Below are 24,687 nucleotides of genomic sequence, written 5' to 3' on the forward strand. Positions count from 1 at the left end.
AAATGCTCATTAAAAACAGGTATTCCATGTGTTGAGGTATAGAACCCCTTTTCAGAATGGGTCAGAACCCGTACCTAAGAGTTTTAATCTCCTCTTATGACTACTCATCAAGTTACGGATAAAACACTTTTAAAGATAAATAATAGGCTGCAATACCCTGATTTTTTATATATACTCTATTAAACATACAGCACCAATTAGCATCACCATAAGAACAGCTCGACATCAAGTAACAACAATATGCAGCCACAAAACCAAAATCTGCGATAGAATAAACAATGGTGATATTTGACCATCTGGTAGTGAACACACACTCACACATGTGTTAGGGGGAGTGAGTACACACACACACAGAGCAGTGGGCAGCCAAATCCAGCGCCCGGGGAGCAGAGAGGGTAAAGGGCCTTGCTCAAGGGCCCAACAGTGGCAGCTTGCCGAGCCCGGGAATCGAACCCACAACCCTGTTATCGACAGCCCGGAGCTCTAACCGCTGAGCCACCACTGCCCCTATCACGTGCAGAAACGAAAGTGACGGCATGTTAAGCATGTTTGCTGGATCCGGGCAAATGGATCTCACCCCAGATTATGACTCCCAAAATAACAGACGGTTAAAAGTCTGGATTATAAGAAAAATAACCGCTGGTTAACCTCCTCCCCCAGTGAACACTGAATATGACCTGAGAACTCAACTCTACACCAGCCTTTTTACACAACCAGTCAAACACACTATGAGCATGTTCTGAAGCTAGAAACTAGCTAGAAATATTTTATGGCACCGCTCAAATAACCATCTAACGCACCTTTACTTCTAAGAGTACATGTGCTTGGTTCATGCTCTGATACACATGATTTACTTAAAACCCCAAAATACTAACAGTCAGTCAGATCTTTCGAGCACAGAGGAGCTGGACAGAGAGCCAGGGCGCTCTACAGACTTCTGCAGATGGGTTGTGTTGCAGGCAGATTGCAGGCTGGGGCCTGGCAGGCCAGTTTGACGGAACCTGACTGAAGGCTGTGTTCCGATTCGGCTCCCACAGCCTGGCTGAGGGAACGCGTTCCTAGTCCCTGCTGCTGCTGCCACTAGCTGCTGCAGGCTACACCGAGGCTTAGCATGGACTCAGTGTGAGGACTCACTCAGCTGTCAGAGAGCCTCTGATTTATTTCACAATGGAAATGAGGACAACGGATGCTGAGCTTTGGCTTGGGCAGTGGCGGCCAAGGCATTACATCATCTAAAAAATGCTAACGTTGCTGATTATGACAGAAGGGCAGCTTTGGCCATGGAGCAGGTGTGCAAATGAGGTCATGCTTGTACTTCTCTACAGGCTTTCGTTTATTTCTATTTTAGCATGCTCGTGATGTGAGAACATATCGTCGCTGTGTCTTCATTTTTTATATTTTGCATTTTTGACCCAACGTAAATCTTACTGTTGATCTCTACGTTATGTCAAACATTCATAATAAACGGACCAATAGAAATGCTTCAAATGACTTGGAATACAATATTTTTACATTGAATTCCAGTGAAAGTTAAGAAGGTTTTTCTCTTTTTCCTTAAACTTGACATTTTGGAGATACAAAGTTATCGTGTGACATTGAAATATGCTGATTTTCCATGTCATGCATAATAATTACTTTTTATCTTATTACTAATTCATTAATAAGTGCAAAAAGTGAAATAGTGAAGCAGTGGATGTGGTGTAACCATGCATCATGAATGACACTAATACTAAGTAGTTGAGTAGGACCTCCTTTTGCTCCCTAAACAGCCTCAATTCTTGATTGCATGGATTCAGCAAGCTGTTGGAAGCATTTCTTTAAGATTCTGGTTCATGTTGTCATTTTGATTGCATCACACAATTCCTGCAGATTTGTCAGGAGCATTTGTATGCCTTGAATCACATCTCAGAGGTGTTCTACTGGATCCAGATCTAGTGACATCATTAAAATCATTGGCATGTCCATGGTGCTGGAAGTAGCCGTTAGAAAATAGTAGCCGTTAGTAAAGTATAGCCATGAATGAGCAACAATGCTCAAGGTGTCTTTTGCATCCAAGCAATGATTGCTTGGCATCAATGGCCCAATGTGTGCCATGTATTACATTACCCACCATTACACCACCACCTCCACCAGACAAGTTGGCAAGTTGAGTCCAATCATAGGGATTCATGCTGATGACGCCAGATTCTGACCCTTCCATCTGTGTACCCTTCCATCAGTCCAGGCTATGTCTCTCCAGTCTGTGCTGACTCACTGCAGCCTCAGCTTTCTGTTCTTGGCTGACAGAAGTGGAACCCAGAGTTGTCTTCTGCTGGTTGTAGCTCATCCTCCTCAATGTTGGAGATGGTGTTGTGCATTCAGGGGTTATCTGAGTTACTGTAGCCTTTCTGTCAGCTCCAACCAGTCTGACCCTTCTCTGCTGACCTCTCTCATCAACAAGGTGTTGCCATCTGCAGAACTGCAGAACTGCTGCTCACTGGACATGTTTTGTTTATTCCAGGAGATCAGCAGTTCTAGATATAACCAAACCAGCCTGTCTGGCACCAAACATCACAACATCTGATTGCTGATAGGAAAATTACCTGAAGCTGCTGGCCTGGATCTGCATGATTTTATGCATTGCTACTTACCTGGCTGATTAGATCATTCCACAAATGGGTAGATGAAGTGCTTGGTGAGTGTTTATTTTAATTGATGATGAATTATTAATAATATTATTATGGTGGGGGTCATTTCCCTGCCTTTGTATGCCTGCTTTTGTTTTAAACCCATATTAAAAACATAGCTCTTGCATGTGGGATTCCCAAAGGGGTTTCGTTTTGGAGGTCACACATCTTCAAAGGACATTCTGTTAAGAAGATGAAGATGAAGAAGCATCTCTTTTCCCACCTGTACAGTCAGCTTACAGAAGAGAGGACCAAACGCCCCATGCTGTGTTTAGTTTCTCAGCTACTCAAAATGTGGACTAAATCTTTTAGGCTTAAAATGATATGCACACAAATCTCAGGCAGGTATCTTTAATACCTCCAAGCCGCATCCGCGAGTGAGGTTGTTGCTGATTTATGACGACTGCAATTCATGACAACTTGCCCCACTGTGGGATTGGTTGTCTCACAGTATGAGGTCGTCACAGAATTATTAATTGCATTACTGACCAAAATATCCTTGGTGGGAGAAGCGGAAGTCATTTATTTTAATGCACAGCTTGATATACAAGTGAATGTTGTAAGTATTCAATTATATGGATATATAATATATATACGCATAATTTAATACTTATATACACATAATTGAACATTCACTTGTGTCAAAGTGAGTAATTGCAGTAAGTCAGTTAAGTATATGAGGCCTCGAACCCTCTACAGTGTTTCCCTAAGACTTTAGTAATTTCGTAATAGTCATGGCTGTTGAAGTAGGTTATTATTATTTTTTTTTTAGTAGCAGGCTGGCCTCCGTCCAGGTCAAGGACAGAACGCCAGTATGCTCTCTGACCTGTGTTGACCTATTGTTTATTATCCTGTTTTTTTAGGAACTATTTTTGGGGTTTATTGAATATGTGCTGGAACTGATTTAGCAATGTTTTTCAGTTTCAGTATTGTTTTTGTTTACATTTCATGCAGAATATCTTGTAAAGTCTCTGCATTTCAGTACCAGTTGATGCTAAAGTTACAGCGAGGTGGCCTTGAGGTCTCCCCTGCCTCGCCACAGCATGACAGCGATGAATTGCGTAATGCGCTGGCCCGATGCCGCACCTCGGCGAGGAGCACTTTTCAAGGTCAGGCGGACGTGGGAGTGAAGTAGCTCAAAAAAACTGACAAATTCATCGGATCCCTCGGCTGATCTATACACGTATGCTGGCATGCGTCATTTCAACCGGTGCACTACTGATGACAGTTATTAGCTTTCTCTTTTTAGGACGCACCAGACTTTGACAGCTGCTGATTTAGAGTACTTTCAGGGTCTACCTTGTTTGGTCTCATTTGACTTTTCAGTCTGGTCTGAATCATAAAAAAACATGTGCAAAATTACCAAAAAAGGTGATCTCTATCTGGATCAAACTGAACCATAGTGGGGTTGATTTGCAGGGGTTTGGACTTTGGGACCAATTACAAGAATTTGAGGCAAGCTAATTCTGATTTTGCCTTCGAAGCAAACAACAGTGCTTAAGGCATTAGTTGAACACTGTATGTCCAAATGTTTGTGGACACCCCTTCAAATGAATGCATTCACCACTTTAAGTTTCACCCATTGCTGACACTGATCTGCAAATGTACATACTCACCTTGTCTAGTCCCTGTAGAGAAGTACTGCCAGTAGAATAGGACTCCCTTGAGCAGATAAACTTGAACCTATTGGCACCATGCTGCCTAATAATAATGCCAGGTTTGGACTAGTGTGGTATGAAGCCCCCCAGCATTGAGCTGTGGAGCAGTGGAGGAATTGTGTTCTCTGGAATCATGGATGGTGCTCGGTCCAAAACTTTTGGGACGAGTTGGGGAGTTGGGGATGAGGTGGGTCAACATCCTGACCTCACTAACTCTTCTGTCAATGAAGTAGTAGAAATCCTTCTTTCCTGGACAGTAGAGACAGTTACTCCAATAGAAGCAGGGGAACTCTTTTTAATAACCTTGATTTCAAAAGAAACAATGAATAAAGAGGTGTCCCAATATTTCTGTCCATGTATTTCATGGACAGATGTTGGCTTTTTGGTTTGATTGTTTGATGCTGTTCAGTCCTGAAGTCTTGAATCCCCATTTCTGGAACAACCACTAAGGGCATCTCCATTGACAAAACATTGACATCTGATGCACAACCCACTGCAAACCAATCACTGTCAAGTACAGGGAGTTCTTTAGTGCACAAATGTGAACCCAAAACTTAAGCCTTGGGCTTATGCACTGCTTTAGCACTGCTGACATTAAGCAGACTGTAAAAGACTGGGTTTCCCACATTACCCCACTGAGAACGACTAGGGATTACACACTACACCGTTTCAACCTGTTGCTGAACCGAACCGGACACACCCCCAAAACACGTATGTCTTGCGTTACCTAGGGGATGCAGAATTGTGACCTGAAACATGAAAAACACTTTTGGGTGGGGTCGTGGATGGGAGAATTAAGTCAGCATGGTCTGTACAGGCTGCAGAGGGAACTGGAGGTGAGTGGCACAGCACATACTGGTTGATGTTGGTTTTATAATTAGAAACTCCCTAAAGTCAAGTCAAGTCAAATTTATTTGTATAGCTTTTTACAACTGTTGTTTTCACAGAGCAGCTTTACATAATTAGTAATTAGTAAAAGACAGAGACAAAGAAAGAAATAACGTAAGACATGAAGAATCAAAGACCCCCAGTGAGCCCCAACGGCGACAGTGGCCAGAAAAACTCCCTCAGAGCTGGAGGAAGAAACCTTGGGAGGAACCAAAACTCACAAGGGGGACCCAACCCGTCCTCTGATCAGAACTATTTATTAATTATTGATAAAAATGACCAAACCAGATACAGCAGATAGTTAATAGTGGTGATATTAATAGTCAGATAGTTAAGAGTCCATTTAGGTTTAACATGGTCATTAAACAGGTAGCAGTGGTGGGTGGGGTGCCTGCTGATCGGACTGGTAGGGGGCAGCTGGTCTGACGCAAGTGGAGGGGACCTCAGCGGGCAATCTTCCAGCAGGTCGGGCTGGTGGTCATCACTCAGAGAAGGTAAAAAGAGAGAGTTAGTTCTGTGACCTAAAAACTGCCTAAAACTGCAACTTTAACTTTTTGTGCTCAGTTTTCATTGGCTATGGACAGGACCCAATCAGATTGAGGAGCTGGCCAGTATATACTACTAGATTACACTCAGAGTTGTTTGATATGCTCTGACTGGTCTGGAATGCAATCAGAGTCTGCGACCCTCACACACTACACAATTCTCTCTCCAACTGTCGACTCCGACTGAAAGAACCTTCAGATTCTAGAGCCAACCAGCCCAAACTGGGGTTGGTTGCCCAAAACGGGGCTAAAATCGGGGTACAAATCAGTAGTGTAGTGTAGAGTAGTGTAACCCCTGTAATTACCGAATCGAATGTAGACAAAAACAAAAACATGAGCCTTGGTCCAGACATTCAGGTGTGAAAACGCTCTAAGACTAAACATTGACATGCTGCTTTCTGCATGTCTTCATTCTGAAGAATGGGACGTTTCTTAGCGAGATCTCCTGGTGCAGTTGCCAGTCCAAACGGCATGCCAATATCAGCCTCTTCACCCACTTTCATAAAGACTGCAGTGCAATCTCTTCATCTGCAGCCAGTAGAAGGAGGATTTGGGGGGGTGGGGGGTACATTATCCATGTCCCAGTATTATTGGAGATTATCCCTGACAGATCGCTTCCCTTGCAGGCACCATTAGCCAGGCTTCATCCCACTCGGTATTTTCACCACCTGCGACCGCTATCCGCTGGGCACAAGAATTATTACCATTGTATTTTCCCCTGGTATATAAATTAATCACGATGGGATCGTGATCAACTACTTTTGAATTTTTTTTCTTTGCTGGACTGTGACCAAGAAACCCCCCGTCACAGAGGACAGCAGGGTCCCCATGCATCATTAAAATAGAGCACCTCTCTGCTGTCAGAGAGATAATTCGACACAGGCAGTCTGGCACTACATCTTGACACATATTATCGTGCCATATCTGGCAACGGACAGATGTGCCGGGCCCTTTTTTTTTTTTTTTTTTTTTGTTCCTCCTCAAATCTCTTGCAGAGCTTAGAGGAGAGGATGGATGTGGGCACAGCTAAAGGAACGAAAATCAAGCCAGACAGCCTGGATCTTCAGCAGAGAGCTGAAGGAACCAAACTGAAATTAGCATCGACCATCTTTGCATCTTGTTAATGGCTTAAAGCATTTGGGGCTTGTTACACATCCTGTGGAAATTGTTACATTTCTGTTGGACTTAAGAATCAACTAATCACATCCTATTACTTTACCAGTGGTGGAAATTCTGCTTAAAGCTGCCCTACAGTGGAAAACTGCCTTTTCCATGGCAAAGAACAATGAGAGTTCAGTAGATGGTCGTGACAAACCGTGAACCTCGGACACTGCTGTTCCTTCTTCAAACGAAAACCTGGCAGAACCAAAACAGAGCTGTAAAACTGGCCAATTCCAACCCCACCCCCAAACTGTTACATCACAGTCTGTTTTATTTACACCCTCAAAATTTACATAAACCCCACCCACTAGAGGATGCATCAGTGAAAGATGTAATCAGTGAAACTGTAAAATGTGACGGCGACTTCAGGAATATATGATGTTGATACTGGAAAGCAGCTCATAACCTCCAGACTCTGTTAGTTATGGGAATGCAGGTTGCTGTGGGAATCAGGATGTATGACCAAGGCTTTTCCTGTAGCACTGTCTGCAGAAGCTCAAATTCGGCACATAACGAAGTGAAAGCTGGGGAACCAAACTGGAGCTGAACTCACATTAGAGAGGAAAGCACTGGCTTGTGTTTTTGTTGGTAAGACTAAAGAAAGTCGAACCCAGGAAAGCTAAAAGTTAACTGGCTGTAATCTTTTCAGCTTGCTTACAATTACTAAAATTAATGTCAAGTCAAGTCAGATTTATTTGTGTAGCTTTTTACAACTGTTGTCGTCACAAAGCAGCTTTACATAAATAGTGATTAATAAAAGACAGAGATAAAAATAAAAAATAAAATAACGTAAGACATGATGAATCAAAGACCCCCAGTGAGCCCCAACAGCGACAGTGGCAAGGAGAACCTCCCTCAGAGCTGGAGGAAGAAACCTTGGAAGGAACCAAGGCTTACCCCTGGTGAGGGTCCTCCTCTGATCAGAACTATTTATAAATTATTGATAAAAATCTGAACAATTTTCACCCCAACCAAAGTCACACACTTACTATTTCTACACCAAACAACAGCTTAAATACTCAATACCTGCAGCCTGTGGCAGCTTTAGGGTAGTGTTATCTTCAGAAGTGTAAAAAACTGTAGCTCAATAATTTACAACCAGCAATGATTGATCATTCCAGATTGTAAATATTCCAATTACACCTTTTTTTTGTCATTATACTCATATTTTCCCCAGATATCAGATGGTATTGAGAGATGTAGAGCAGTCAAGGCTGTTTAGACAGTGAGTTCAACATCTGAAGGAGTCTCAGAACTCTTTGTAGCCACCACACTGTGCCCTGGCTTTACAGATTCATTTGCATGGAGTAGGAGACTAGATCACTGTCAGTACACTCCACCAGAACGTCTTTTCACTGAAGGGAAAGTGTTGAAAGGGAGGATTTATGACTATATGAGTGCTCTCTAAAATATTGGTTTAGAGTGAAGTTATTATTCTGTATCCTGAAGTAGTTTTGAATTAAAGATGAACAGATGAATATAAGCCAAAGGTACAGAATGGTGGTATATCTCTGACCATGTGTGGTTTCTCATTTTATATTAATGTCTAAAAAAATGTACTATTGGATGTGTATTTCTTGTATACAGTGCCTGCATCGCAGATTTTCTGCCTTTGGTATGTGTTCTGGGCAGGTTCAACATTACAGTATATGAAAGAACAAGCGATTTTAATGCTTGGAGGAAAAGAACTCTGGTCTGAAAGCAGAGAAATTGGACGTGGTGAAATCGGCATTTTGGAATACATTAAGGAAAGAAAAGTCGGCCATGGAAAACGACTGCAATTGAGGAAGGAAATGGAGCTGCATCAAAGAAGCTGTGTAGAAGAAAACAGCTTTATAGACCTAGGATGTCTTGGAGAGCCGGAGTCCAGCACGGTTTGATGATTTCCCTTCTCAAACAGTAACTGAGCCTGCTAACTAACTGCTGAGTTGAACCTGGGGTGTTCGAGCAGGAAAATCACTGAACTGAGCTGGACTGTGGCCCCTTTTGACTGGATTTGACTGAAGGTTACATCCATCACCCATAGCATTAAAACCACTAACAGTTTATGTGAATAACATTGATAATCTGGTTCCAGTTCTCCGACACACTCACTACACACTTATTTGGGAACACTCCTCAGGGTCGGAGGGGTTGTTCATTGGGAGCTGCTTTTCTGCTCTCCACAGCTGTACAGAGCGGTTATCTGAGCTACTGTCAGCTCCAACCAGTCTGACCCTTCTCTGTTGTTCTCTCTCATCAACAAAGTGTTGCCATCTGCAGAACTGCAGAAGTGCATAACTGCCGCTCACTGGATGTGTTTTCTTTATTGCACCATTCTGAAAAAATCCCAGGAGATCAGCAGATCTAAAAACTCTCAAACCAGCCCCTTCTGACACCAACAATCATATTTTCCCCCCATTCTGAAGCTGCTGACCCATGTCTGCATGCTTTTATTCACTGCACTGCTGACACACGATTGCCTGTTTAGAAAATTGCATGAATATATAGGTGTAAAGGTGTTCCTAATAAATCAACCATTTCAGTGTCTTACAGCAGTTTATGTGAATAACATTGATGATCTGGTTCCAGTGGCATCTCTTAAGAATTGGATATATTATGCAGTGAGTGAACAGTCAGTTCTTGAAGGTGATTAAGGTGTTGAAGCTGGAAAAATGGACAAGACTAAGACTAAGATACTTTGACAAGAACCAAACCATAGCTACATTAGCCTTGTAGTTGTTGTGCAAGAGTAAAGAATGAATGTGGTGCAAAATTATTATGAGACGCCGTCCTGCACTTCATATTCCTGTTTTAGCAACACGACAATTGGAAAAAAGAATTACAGTAACTGATCTAACAGGTCTGCACTGATGCAGAACAGTACGCATGGCCTTAGTATGCATTTACCCCCCAGAAAAGAACATCCTATGACCTCTTTTTGTTAAATGGGAACTTCAAAACTTTGGATGCATCCATTGGGGCAGTTGCAGGTGGCTTGTTGAGGTCAGGAATCAGGAAACCGACACAAACACAGGTTTTACTGATAAAAGGATAAAGGTAAAGAAAACACATGCACTGTTCCAGCACGCTGTGAAGGTCTGAAGTGCACAAGAAAAAGAAAAGGACTTCAAAGTACGGAAGCACACTTTTAGTTTGAAACCCCATGATGCTGGTCGAGAACTATAAAAAGGTCTGCAGAAAAGGCTTAGCAAAGCAGCTCAAAAGCCAAACATGGGAAGATGAAGGTCTGGAGGCGTGCGTCTGTAGGTGGTGGACTCGATGTAGCGATTGAATGCAAGGCTTTTTTTAATGGGAGTCAACAGTGTTGTGTTGAGTTCCCATGGTGTTTGAAATCAAGTCAAGTCAAATTTATTTGTATGGCTTTTTACTGTTGTCGTTACAAAGCAGCTTTATATAATTAGTATTTAGTAAAAGACAGAGACAAAAAAAGAAATAACGTAGGACATGAAGGATCAAAGACCCCCAGTGAGCCCCAACGGCGACAGTGGCAAGGAGAACCTCCCTCAGAGCTGGAGGAAGAAACCTTGGAAGGAACCAAGGCTTACCCCTGGTGAGGGTCCTCCTCTGATCAGAACTATTTATAAATTATTGATAAAAATTACCAAACCATCTAAACTGTTAAGCTGCTCTGATCATAATGATAATATAATAATCATGGTGTAGATAGTTAATAGTGGTGATATTAATAGTGGCAGATAGTTTGGACTGGTAGGTGGCAGCTGGTCTGACGCAGGTAGAGGGGACTTCAGCGGGCAATCTTCCAGCAGGTCGGGCTGGGTGGCCATTTATTGGGAGAAGGTAAAAAGCTCTGTCATTGCGATTATAACGCTACATGCAAATATGCTGTACAGTAATGGTGCATTGGCATGTGTGTTTGCTTTGGGCCTTCACCAGTGTTTTCCTAAGCGTGAAAAAAACACAAGGTTAAAAAGTTTTGACTCTGAATCAATAGAGATGACTGAACACCAGTGTTTTCAGTTTAGGAGGACAGTGGGATCCATCATTATAAGAGCAGAGCTGTGAACAATCCTGCTCTGAGCTGGACTTTCTGTTAGGTAGAAATTAAGAATAGTCTTAAGAAGATACTGGAAGTTCAGGCTCACTGGTATTAGCACATCAACGGAGTAACTGGTCAGATGCAGTCCATGCATGAAGTGCATCCATTCATGGGAAAGTAGCTGCTTCTGCTGAGTGGGGTTTTACTGAGTTGTAAGGCTTTGTTGCCTCAGGCCTAGGAACATTCTGGTAAAGAGAGCTAGTGTGGGCTGAAGTAACCTCCCTACAATAGTCTATTTGACAGTTGTTGAAGTCTTATTAGATAATGTAATATTTACCTTTAAAAAGAAATGAAAAATACTTTAAAATATGACTCTTTAATATCACTAGAGTGAGCTTGCCGTAAATCAAAGGCTGTGTTTATGTTAGGGCTGCATGATATTGGAAAAACTGACTGCATTATTTTTCCAGAAGTTAGTGATCCAACATGTCATGATATTAATAATGCACTCTGTGTATCCAAGATTGCAGTAAAATAAACAGTATTGGGCATATATAATCTGTCTCTGGTAGATCTGAGAACAGAAATGAGAACAGTGTGACTTTTCCTTTTGTTTGAAGCAGCAAAAAAAAGAAAATAAATAAAAATTAATTGGCATTGCATGTCCTGTGATGTGATGTGACTACTGAGAATGTTAACAGCACTGAAATCATTCTGAATCTTGAGCAGCCGTTGTGTATATATAATATTCTCAGTTCTCCTACACACTCACTACACACTTAATTGGGAACACTCCATGGAAAGCGACATGGCTCCTCAGGGTCGGAGGGGTTGTTCATTCGGAGCTGCTTTTCTGCTCTCCACAGCTGTACAGAGTGGTTATCTGAGCTACTGTCAGCTTCAACCAGTCTGACCCTTCTCTGTTGTTCTCTCTCATCAACAAAGTGTTGCCATCTGCAGAACTGCAGAAGTGCATAACTGCCGCTCACTGGATGTGTTTTCTTTATTGCACCATTCTGAGAAAATCCCAGGAGATCAGCAGATCTAAAAACTCTCAAACCAGCCCCTTCTGACACCAACAATCATATTTTCCCCCCATTCTGAAGCTGCTGAACCATGTCTGCATACTTTTATGCACTGCATAAAAATATATTAATTTAGGAAGGTTGGAAGACTTTTTTTTATAAATATTCTTCAACATACAAATACTAAATATAAAATTCTAATGCTAAATACATTTTTTTTTAATTCTTAGAAATTCTCACTACATTAAATTTACAATGATCCTCTCTCTGCATAATTTCCCTATTGTATTGCAGTCTAAGGAAATTCTTGGAGTCTAAAAGAAATCCTAGTTTTCAAACAAATACTTATAGATCTCTCGTTTATAGACTCCAGTGAGGTTCCAGTAAATCCACTGATAAAGTTTGCATTTCACGTTTCCCACAGTTCTATTAGACCTTGCAGAACCCTCTTCGTGTTGCAGCATTGCTTCACAGATTGATTAAATGAAAGAGTTCCTCAGAGAGTCCAACCATGAGGTCAAAGGAAGTTCTCCCAAGTCGCACTGGCTACAGTTTCAGCATCCATTTCAGCTACTCGCCAGTCATGCATCAACCGTGTGTGTTTCATAAAGACGTCAACCAAATATCCGGTTATCGACTCGTCCTCCTAAACTTGATTGAGACTCATAGTGGCCAGTACCCCGGCGGGGCAGAATGACAAACAAACAACTGGAAAAAAAAAACAGAAGAAGAAAAAGCATGAGGTTAAAAAAATAGACTCTGAATCGATAGAGATGACTGAAATGAGAATTTGAAGGTCAGCACTCGTGGTCCCTGTGAGCAGATAATACAGGAACATAATCAATCTCATCTAATTTAATCTGTCTCTCCATCTCCGATCTGATCCCAGCTCATTTTTCTTTCCTGGTCAGTTCTTTTCATTTTCAGCAAATGATCTCCGAGATGTGGTCGCTGGTGAAAAGGATGAGAAACGATGCCCAAAGCTTTGACATAATGATGGGAGAACTTTCATGTGCAGGAAGGGGAGAGTGACTGCCTCTCTGTGGATTTGCCCAGTGTTTTTTTTACTGTGTGTTAACATTTATTCATTATGAAGTGCTGTAGTACCAAACTCAGTGTTTTTAATCCTGGAGTATGCATTTCCACTTAAATTCACATTGTAATGGTACATAATTGGCATATTTTGATTCCAGCAGGTTCAGGTTCTAGTTAGGATTAAGTTTAAGATAAGATAATTATTAGTCCCACAGTGGGGAAATTCACAATTATTGCTTTTTTCAAGATTAATAAGTGACAAACAGCCGTTTATACAACATTAATAAGAGTCAATAATACTTAAAAAATCCCATATTCTGAATTATAGTTTTAGGTATCACAAAAGTGGTTCGAAGAAGTCAGTTTACATGAAAAATGTACATTATCAACACATTTCAGATGCTAAAATTAGACTTCATTTATATGTCAGTATTAAAACTGAGTATTTTTAACATCTTCTTTTTGCATAACCTAAGAAAACCACACTTCATTATTTGGAACATGTCTTGAAGCTTTACTGGTTTATAAAAATCCTATTAGCTTTATTAGTAATAACCTCAAATAAAACGATAAACTGAACATTATCAAGTACTTGAACATAAAGTACTGTCTAAAAAAATATCTGAGCAATATTTAACCATTTTTAACAATGTTCGAGTGTAAACAATCAAATTTAGAAAAAAAAAAAACTTTTAAAACAAGTGATAATAAAGAAGAAGAAGAAAAAAGTGGTTCTTCTGTGGCGTCACTCAAAGAACCCTGGGAATCATTTATATTTTAAGTATATATGCATGCATAGCTGCTAGTAATACAAAACTGATCATAATGAATACTTAATGATATGAGTTTACTAAGAACAAGACCTTTCTAAAATCCCAGGACGTGTTCCTTAAACTGAAGTGTTACTAATGTGTTCATCCACATTACAAAAAGAGAAATAGTTAACGGCTGTAGTTTGTCTGAGTAAATTGTCTGTCTATAACGTTTTTTAAAAAGTCTCTTAACAATAACTCAATATGACTGAACTGGTGGGAAAGTCTTAAGGACATTTTGCCCCAATTAAGGGAGCCTTTTCAGTTGAACTGAGCGGTGGGAACGCTCCCTGGTAATGTTCTCACCACTCATCGGAATTGAAAACACTCATCAGATGGGTTTTCAAAATGTCCCGTCCACTTTGACTTACTCCTACTGGACAGTGCGGTAATTCCATGTATCCTTCACTGTAATTATAGTCTTAGGATTTGATGATGACATTTTCATAATACAATTCTGCAGAAGATCAGTGAGAACTGTATCAGCGAACAACTTGTTGCTTTTAGAATCTGATCATTTCTGAAATATTCTGGACAGTTTGGAGAGATTGTGGACACTTTGGAAATGCCTAGAATTCCATTACTTTGTACTTTTATTAAGCAATGACAATGAGGTGGAATCTGTCTAATTGTCTATCTATCTATCTATCTGTCCATCCATCCACCCATTTATCCACTTACCTACCTGTCTACCTACCTTCCTATCTATCTATCTATCTATCTATCTATCTATCTATCTATCTATAGACCTACCTACCTGTCTACCTACCTTCCTACCTACCTATCTATCTATATATCTACCTGTCTATCTATCGACCTACCTACCTGTCTACCTGCCTACCTGTCTACCTACCTTCCTACCTACCTATCTATCTATATATCTACCTGTCTATCGACCTGCCTACCTGTCTACCTACCTACCTGTCTACCTATCTATGTATCCATCTGTCTATCTTTCTATGCATCCATCCATCTATTTATCAACCTACCTACCTATTTATCTATCTACCTGTCTATCTATTTATATATCTAGAATACATCTTTTGGAAATACTGTCTAGTTCCTAAACACATTTATCTGCTCCAAATTTTGTACTTCGTATAACAAAACATGGTGATTCAGGAAATGTGGAGAATAAGCAATATTGCATACCCAGCACCTGTATACACTTTATTAAATCCAAAAAAAGAGTTTTTGTGACATTTTCTTCTGTATTTGATGTTCTCAAAAGTAACCCAAAGATAGGCATGAATAAATGTCTTGGCCCAAGTGTCTACTTCAATTTTAGCCCTGAATGATCATTGTGCTGTATGTACATTATAAGATAACTGGTGTTATAGTGTAGCAGAGTGCAAATCATTGGAAAAAGAACTGTCCTCTCAGTTCATTTAGAACAGGACTAGATATGGTATATATATATATATATATATATATATATATATATATTTTTTTTTTTTTTTCTCACAGGACGAAAAAAAAAAGTGCTAACCAACAGATAATATAATCTCTAACAGAAATTCCCTGCTATAAATACAGCATATGTGAAAGACGATACGTCTGACTGAAATGGATTTCCTGGGGGAACATTTGCCGAAGACTTTGCTAAACTCTGCAAAGTTTAGCCTTGTGAGCATTTTGCATAGCCTTGATCTGTGGGTGAGTACAGAGCAGAGACTCTGTCATCAAACAAAAGAATCAGGGATGTCAACGTTCCACCAACATGACAAATAGACATTGCATTACTGTGTAATTCTGTAATGTATTAGCTTTGAGTTGGAGGCTCTGAAAGTGCTGAAAATGCTACGTTCACTTTTATTTATCACACTCATTCCCTTCTCGGGCCTCCATTTGTAAAAGTAAAAACAGCAGCGATGCCTCTCATAAATTAAAGTGGTGCAAGCTTGGAGGCTCTGATGTGCTTTGAAGTCCTCTGGATTCCTTGGAGGTGGGCAGGGTGCATTCAGTGCTCTCGATGCAAAAACACTCTCATTAAGCACTTTATTAGGAACACCACATGTAAAGTGACAGCTTTTTGCTGTTGTAAGCCATTTGGCAAAGTGTAGCCATCAAGGGATGCATATTAGTCAGCAGCAGTTCTCAAATAGAAAGGTGCAATTCAAGCAATTACTGATTGATTGGTGTTAACGAACCCAAAGTGTGCCACAGAAACCTTCTCCACACTATTACACCACCTCCACCAGCCTGGACTGTTCATACAAGGCAGGTTGGGTCCATTCATGGGGATTCCTGGCACCAAATTCTGACCCTACCATCTGTGAGCATCTGCAGAAATCGAGATTAATCAGACCAGACTACGTTCCCCAAGTCTTCAGCTGTGCAGTATCAGTAAGCCTGTGCTAAACCACTGCAGCCTCAGCTTTGTGGTCTTGGCTGACAGAAGTGGAACCTGTCATGGTCTTCTGCTGTTGTAGCTCATCCTCCTCAAGGTTGGAGGTGGTGGTGTTCATTCTGAGATGCTTTTCTGCTCTCCACAATTGTACAGAGTGTATATCTGAGTTACTGTAGGCTTTCTGTCAGCTCCAACCAGTCTGATCGCAGAACTGCAGAACTGCAGAACCGCAGAACTGCAGAACCGCTGTTCACTGCATGTTTTCTTTATTCCACCATTCTGAGAAAACTGGAAAATTGGAGATCAGCAGATCTACAAAAACAGTCATCCCAGCTCTTCTCATGGAGATCTCATTCCTCCTCCATTCTCATGGTTGATGTGTTGGCCTGAATCTACAGGGTTTAATGCATTCCACTGCTTTGCACTGCTGCCACCTGATTGGCTGATTAGATGGTTGTATAATTGTACACTATATGCAGGTGCATCAAAGCTATCAGGACTATTTCACAGTCTATGCATGTAGAACCAATACTTTTAGCACAATCCAAACATTGCTTTCGGCAGTGGCTTGTGTGTTCAGATGTTGCAGCTGTAAGCCATTGCAGGTTTCTTTGCGCCCTCGCCTCCTCTCCTTCTCTACTACACCCCACCCCTCCATCTCTCTCTCTCTCTCTCTCTTTCTCTCTCTCGGGAGAATATCGTAGCAGTGTGTGTACACTAAATATCGGCTGCAGTAGATCAGCTGTGAGCCTGCAGGCATGGGATCCTTCCTCCGCTTATTTGGGCGAATGAATTATTAATGTCCTACTGATTTTCCTCAAGTTCCAACTCTCCTGCCAGATTTCCAAACACACTTTCTTTGCATGTAGTACTGCACCTACTCTCTCTCATCTCTCTCTCTCTCTCTCTCTCCCCTTCTACAGTTACCGAAAGCCGAAAGACTTCAACGCGAGAACTCCGACAGAACGTCTCGCGCTCCAGCAGTTGGATGGGAATAAAGCCGAAATAGTGACCTTGGAAGACGAAGATGTTGTTGCCATGGGAACTCTTAATCCTACTGTCACTCAAGTGCTACCTCGCAGGTACGCTATCCCCTGAGTAGCCTTTGATATTTCACCTGATCTGCATAGCTCCCACTTCAGGGGAATAGGTTGGCATCTCATCTACTGCCTCAGTCATCTTCAAAGGGACTCTCTCTCTCTGGGAACACGTCACCAGGGTCGCCCTAGAAGGACGATTGCCTTTTTTTTTGCTGCTGCTTTTCATGGAGTATTTCCTTGAAATTTATTTTAATGTGTGCCATTGATCGGTAAGTAACGGTTAGAGGAACAGGCCTAGGTTGGAAAACCGTAAACCTTTGATGTGTGAGAAAAGCACTGAAGTTCTACCATGAGCAGGATTTCCCCGTTCCCAGCTCGTCTCACCTGCATTCATGAAAGGAGTAGAGGTCAGGGTTATATTTCAGTCACGTCACCACAATGTAGTAGAGGAGTAACGACTACCAAATAGTCAGAATTCATAATTCCATTCAGTACATGTTCGAAATATGAAAAATTAATGTTTCTTATGTTATTTTGATTTAGCTCTAATAACCATTTATTATTAATTACAGTATTTAAAGGCTGTGTTTAAAACCTTTTAGTCTTTAGTAGAGCTTTATCCCACAATCTAGCCCCAGGATAATATGTTAGCCCTGTGCTAACACACCAGCCACAAGCTAACCTTCTAATCAAGTTGTTTTATATGTTCAGCTCAAATGATTTGTCATAAACTCAGCTAAATTGTCAGAAGTCTTGGTTTTGACCTGAAATAATTATTATAATTGACACAAAATAATTATTAAGGATTTTCCAATCAGGTTATTTTGCCCCTTGATCCGATCTAAATCTCTTAAGGCTTATAATCAGATGATACCAGTCTGATCTTTGTGTTTATATAAATAATCCAGCCCTACAGTTTAGATCAGACAAGCTGCTGATTAATCTGATTAATAAAATCTCTTTATTTTCAGGATCAGTTTCTATAATCAGACATTCTGGACTGACTGATTTAGTTTAGTCGAGACTTTTATTAAAATTACTGTTTTATTGTGTTTAATATCTTATAATTTAGTCTGACTCTCCTCCCTGACCAATCAGCTCCCAGCTCCTTTACAACACTGTAGTCCGATCACTTCCTGTGTGTGTATTTAAGTGTGCAGAGGTACCAGATCTGTGGTTGTTGGGCTGCTGGTGTGTAGTAACTGGTTTATAGTGGGTGAATGTGTGTGTGTGTGATTGGGGTTTCTATAGTGTGTGTGTGTGTTAGCATTAGCGTTAGCCTCCTCTCGGTTCTGAGCGGGTTCTTCAGAGCTGGTTTATAAACAGAGAAAGGAGAGCGAGCGGTTCTCCGGTTCTCCCGCTGGTACAACAGAGCGTTTCAGTGAGAGTTTTATAAAGGGTCAGATATTATGGTCTGTTTTCAGGTTCCACTGTAAAATAGTTCCACACTGCAGAACCTCATCTCCTCTATTTACCTTCTGAGAACATCCGCACTGCTGCAGCAGCAGGCTGGACACTAAGGCAGATGGCACTTTGGTTAAAACAAAGGTTTGGGATTGGATTGGGATTAAAATAGCCAGTACCCGATCCATTCAAATATGCCTGGATCTGGCTCTTATCCCTATTAATTATTATACATTTGTAGGTCCTTAAATTTTACAGCACCTTTACAAAAGTATTCACCCTCTTGGATTGAGTGTTCTTTTGTCTTCATGGTGTATTTTTGTAGCCAGGAATACTGATCAATCACTTGAGACACCTTCACTGCACTCAGGTGATCTCCATTTCACTAACTGTTAGGCTATTAGCACCAACTGCCTTGACATACTTGAAGGTGATGAAGCAGAAAAAAAATGAGACGGCGTGATGTTCTAGACGACTGGGTCAGAGCATCTCCAAAACATCAGGCAGGTCTCGTGGCGTTCCTGGTGTGCAGTGGTCAGAGGAAGGACAACTGGTGAACTGGCAGCAGGGTTAATGGGCACCTAAGGCTTACTGATGCTCATAAAGGCCCCAACTCCCAGCCTACAGGACTTAAAATATCTGATCTAACGTTAGTTTAGTCCTGGTGCCAAATACCACAGGACACCATAAGAGGTCTTGTGGAGTCCATGTTTTGATGGCTCAGTGCTGTTTTGATGGCACAAGGGGGGTCTACACAATATTAGGCAATGCTATGGCTGGTCGGGGTATATACAACAGTATGAACCCTAGACATCTCAGAGCTCTTTGATTACTGCTTCCCTCTACTGTACTTGCAGCCACGATCGGCAGGCCGCCCGTAACTGAGCCTCGGCACCCTGTGAGTATTTGTTTCTATAAAGAGGCCTTGTTCTTCTGCGGAGTTGTAGGACTCTCCACACGCTCTTTGATGCTGTAAGGGACGTGCAATCTGGAAGCGACAGGTGCCCTATTTAAGCTTACAGATGTACTCCCCTCAATGCCAGCGCCCCAGTTATTGTAGTTGTCATGCCACAGTAGCTGTGCCAGCTCGGAGAAGCATTTGCATTCGAGCCACAGGTGCTTTTGTTTGATTGCACAGCTTGACATTCTGATTGCTAGTTTGGTTGAACACGAAACCCATGGCCTACATTACCTCTCATGATGTAACCATGTAAATCAAGGCTACTGAACACAGCACAGCCGCAGGGCTCTAACCTGCCTGACATTCGGAGCTGACGTTATCAAAGCGGAATAAACGCCAAATCTAAATGACATGTTTTTCTACAGATTACATCTACTCAGACGTAGGGCAAGCAGCAGACTGGACTGTCCATGGCTGTGAGGGGGCTGCACCCACAATAACTACATTTGTGTAGAGCTAATCAAGAATTTGATCATCTACAGTGGGCTTCAGAACCTTGACCTGCTCTTATGTTTAATTAGGTGTCAAGACTCTAAAAGGTTTAATAGTTGCCTGATTATTATTATTTTTATTTTATATAAGGAAATTCAATCTAATTAATCTACTTTTGATTGTCATGTAATGTTAATACAGGGGTTAAAGGTCAATTAAAATCATAGGTGTATCCACAATATATACACATTAAACAGAATATAGCAGCCTTGCCTTTTCTAGAACTGTGGACCAGAATGGTCAGATTTGACTCATCAGTCGACCATTTAAACCAGTAACATACCTGAGATTTTCCACCACTCTGTGCTTTAACTCCATGTGCTAAGTTAATAATTAATAACTTAATAACTTAATAACGAAAAACTAAATGAGAAATTCTCCCAATATCACAAGAACACATCTGACAAATAATACAAATAAAACCTAAATATTTTATACAAAAGAATGAGATTTGACATAGACGTTATCCACCAGAGGAAGTGACATCACTGGGTGCAGGTTATATGTTTTTAAATATACTTGTTTTAAAGATTTTATGAGTTTTTGTGACAGAGGTAACAGAGTTTTCCAGAAAGCTGGGGCTGACATATATTTATAATATATATTTCATGTATTTTAATTACTGAAATTAATTACATATTCTACAGAAAATTGATGTTCTATGCAATTGACTTCATTAATAGAGTAAACACAAATAAAAAATAAAATAAGGCTGAAAAGAGACAGTCAATAATATTTAGTTCATATTTTGTGTATAAATGGTGCCTCAAATATTATAAATACTTCATAAATAATGAAATTAAGATAAGATAATCCTTTATTACTCCCATAAACTGATTCAATAAAGATAGTTTTTTGGAACAATAATAAAAGGTTTATATGGGAGAAAAGAATGACCTGTGATACCTGTTCACACTAACATACAAACATACACACTATTTTACCGTCTGTTCCAATACATACAGCAGTCCTACGCCTGTTATATATAAAATTAGTGTATTTATTTCTTATTTACCTGGTTAAATAAAGCTTAATAATAAATACATAAGCTATTAATATCTGTATGCTGTGAAATATACAGATACAGATATAACATTTCTATGTAGGTACTTACAGTGAGTGAGTCTGTAGTGAGAAGATATTATGTTACAGGACATACAGGGATGTAATATTATTGATATAAATTGATATGCAGGGTTTAAAATGTTTTGGTAAATTATACAAAACATATATACCATATTTATACTTTTGCTTTCATGCAAAAACCTTGTATTTTTTATTTATTTATTTTCCACTTTTGGACAACAATCGTTTTTTTTTACATTGTGTCAGAATGTCATGATGAATGGACCAATAGAAATGCTCCAAAAGGACTGACTTCCCTTCTGGAGATGTTTGCACACACACACACACACATTATGTAATCAGTAATTAGAGCACCACTGACAAGTTCAGCTTAAAAAAATATTATTTTTATTATTTTTTTTATTTTTATTTTTATTTTTATTTTTATTTTTATTATTATTATTTTTTTAAGCTGAACTTGTTAGTGGTGCTCTAATTATTGTAGTACACCAGATACATATCTCATTTTCATGTATGGCCTTCTCAGCTGCCATAGTTGCAGCACAAACATCAAGTACCTCCATTCAGCACACCTCCGTGTCCGCCAAGGCAAAATGCAGCCCAGGTGTGCTACCATCTTCACAAAATTGTCACAGTAGCCTTAAAGGCTACAGCCGATATAGCAATCTCGAGGACATTACTGATATATCCTTCCCTCAGTTCACACAACGTGAAACATAGAAAACTGGCGCAAAGCGAAGCCTCCAGGGCAGAGGGTGTTTGAAAATGTTAGTTTTTATTATTATAATTAATTTCTGTGAAGAAATGAAAAAGGACACAAGTTTCTCACCATAATTGCAAGAGGCAGGACCTTTCTGGTGACATCACCATCCAGCCTGGTTAGACTGTTCCAACTGCGTGACCACAAGGCTGCTAGTAAGGAGTCCCACTGAGGACCTGTCCTACCTCGTCTACCTCGTCTTTTGCCTCTCCACTAGGGATACTGCAGGACTACTCTCCCATGTAGGATTGGAAGAACCCACAGCAACTCAGGCTCCACCCTAGCTCCACCCCTTCATTACCAGCCTCACCTGTGGCTTGTTTCAGGATTATGTCTCTTATTATTATTCTGTCTGCATGTGTTTTGCAACCCCTTTAATAAAGCTGCTCAGCACATGGATCGGCCTACTTCCTCTTGTTACCAAATTAAACCCCCACATGAGATGGCCTGTAATTAATCCCTGATTAGAGAAGCATGTTTCTGCCGTCTGGTTAGATTTAAATATACAGATAAACCTGTTTTAAATGAGTTTAGGTTTAATCTTGTTTAGTAATATTCTAGATTTAACAGCTATATTTTAATATAAACCTATTTTAGGCTTAATCATTGTTGGTACATCCATCCCTGAGAGTCCACACCCCCGTATCTCTAAAACAAATCTTCAAATTTTACAGAGATATAAATTGATTAGGGTGACAGTGGTTCATTTACATGTAAAATAGCTCGAAGAATGTACTCACTGTGGCTAAAAGTTATTAAATTATGCATTGTATATTAGCAGAGACGGAGCATGTGAGTAGTTAGCTGATTGCTAAATGATTGGGCCGACTGTATACGGATTGTCTCTCATTGTCTCTCAGACACAGTGAGTTAGACAGCTCATGAAATAAAATAGATAGGGGTAATTCTTCATTAGGCCTAGATTACATGCTTACTGCTCATGGAAGTAACCGTCATTACTCAGACTGTAGGTCGTAGCTAACTGGACAGAGACAGTTTTGTGGTCTTGGGCTCTTTACAGCGGCACAGTAATTAGTTTTACATGCGCACCAATAGTTCAGTATTAGTTTAACCAAGACTACTAGCCTGACTGAACTATAATGGCCAGACTAAGGTCTTACATTTATCCTAGTAGTAGTCCAGGTTCTGAGACTATGTGAGAACAGCTCTTTTCTATGTGGAAATTACAGCCATTTTTTTCAGACATACTCACATGGACATCTGATATGTGGAAATATATAGATTTCAAATATATGACATTATTTTACAAATATACAGTATGTGACCTATGCCAACTTATTAGAAGTTGACCATTATCAAATATATAACAAATATAATATAAATAATTATATATTAATATAATAAATACACAATATAAATATATTATCAAATATAGGGCATATATTTTAGCTATATATCAGCATAAACAAACATATAGGCATACCCCAATATATGTATACACATATATTTAACAATATATAGATGATAAACTTTTACATTAGATTAACTTTTAATGGAAGTCTATGTAAAAAGAGTTTTGGAGCATTTACTGGGTGAAATAACAGGGTGGTAAATAGACTTGCTAACAGGTATTTGAGCGTTTCTTACCCCAACTCAAGTTACACCCTTGCTATTTGTACATCAAACAACTTAAATACTCAATAAATATGCATCTTTAATGGCATCACTATCCAATTACTTAAGGCCATCTGTAGTGGCTTACATTGCCCGCCAAACTGCTTCCTCTAAAGAGGCACAAGTCTCCCTCTCTTAATCCAGTTCTGCGGCATCTAACTCCACGTCTGTGGCATATTTAGAAGAAGAGGTTACTGCGGACTTCCTCCCTGTGGTCCAATCACGTGCGAGAGAAGTGTGTCTCCCCGCGATGAGCGGCCCCCGCTCTGAATGGATCATTAATTCCTTTCATTTAAAGGACATATAAAAGAGGAAGGAAGGGAAAGGAGGGGGGGGGGGGTGCCGTCGCCTCCCCGCCGAGCGAGGAGACGTGAGGCCCTCACCCCAGGCAAACAGGCCTGGCCATTTCCATTAGCCTGATGATGCGGGAGGGAGCACTTCGCTTTGTCCTTGTCAAGGTTAGAGACCTGTAAAAAAGAAGTTCATCTGCCCGTAGAGAAAGAGCAGGTGATTCATACGGGGAGAAAGTAGGAGGAGGGATGAGCGAGAGGAAAAGCTTCCAGGAAAGTGCCCCTTTCCCATTGGGCAGATTGATGTGGACAGCGAAGCCATGTAGGCTGTATTAGAATCCTGGGTTTTGTGTGTAGATTACATTGGGTTTGCAAATGTGCGTCAATACATGTGTGTTTTAATCACAACTCAGCCAAGGGTACGGGTACGGCCGACTAATTCATCATTCACCGGCCTCCTACGCCTTTTTCACAGGTGACTGGCTATCGATTAAAAACTCGCTTACTGTACGCTGGGCCCAAATATCGACGTCAAAGTGGCGTCTGGTGCCTAAGAGGCCGTTGCTTCAACAGCAAAGCCGATTCCTCTCCGTGATCTTGTTTATCCGTTTAAGAAATGATACATTTCGTCGGAGTAATTACCACAACATGGGGTAATTAGAGAGGTGGATTGGTGTCTTGGCAGCAGCCGACCAAAACAGCAGAGCTATTTGCGATGCCATGTGTGTGGCGAGGCTGCCAAAAAGGAGGACGTCATGTAGATATGGAGCTACAGTATGTGGGGAGGAAAATAAAAGCTGTTCCCTCCTGGCATCTCGTTACACGCCGCCGTTCTAATGAGCTTATACGTGTTGGAAGTCGTCATGGAACTGAGCACTC

General features: G+C 40.6%; 1 protein-coding gene across 1 annotated transcript in view; it reads left to right on the forward strand.

Annotated features, from left to right (window-relative positions):
- The window catches only part of cntn6 (contactin 6), a 184,701-nt gene that overhangs the window by 81,106 nt on the left and 78,908 nt on the right, over positions 1-24,687 (forward strand). Inside the window, exon 2 of the mRNA XM_072684920.1 lies at positions 17,064-17,222. Within this exon, the coding sequence (XP_072541021.1) occupies positions 17,168-17,222 (55 nt within the window). The 5' untranslated portion in view covers positions 17,064-17,167. The remainder of the gene's footprint in view (positions 1-17,063; positions 17,223-24,687) is intronic.

Source organism: Salminus brasiliensis, chromosome 7 (genome assembly GCF_030463535.1).
Source record: "Salminus brasiliensis chromosome 7, fSalBra1.hap2, whole genome shotgun sequence".
NCBI classification, from domain to species: Eukaryota; Metazoa; Chordata; class Actinopteri; order Characiformes; family Bryconidae; genus Salminus; species Salminus brasiliensis.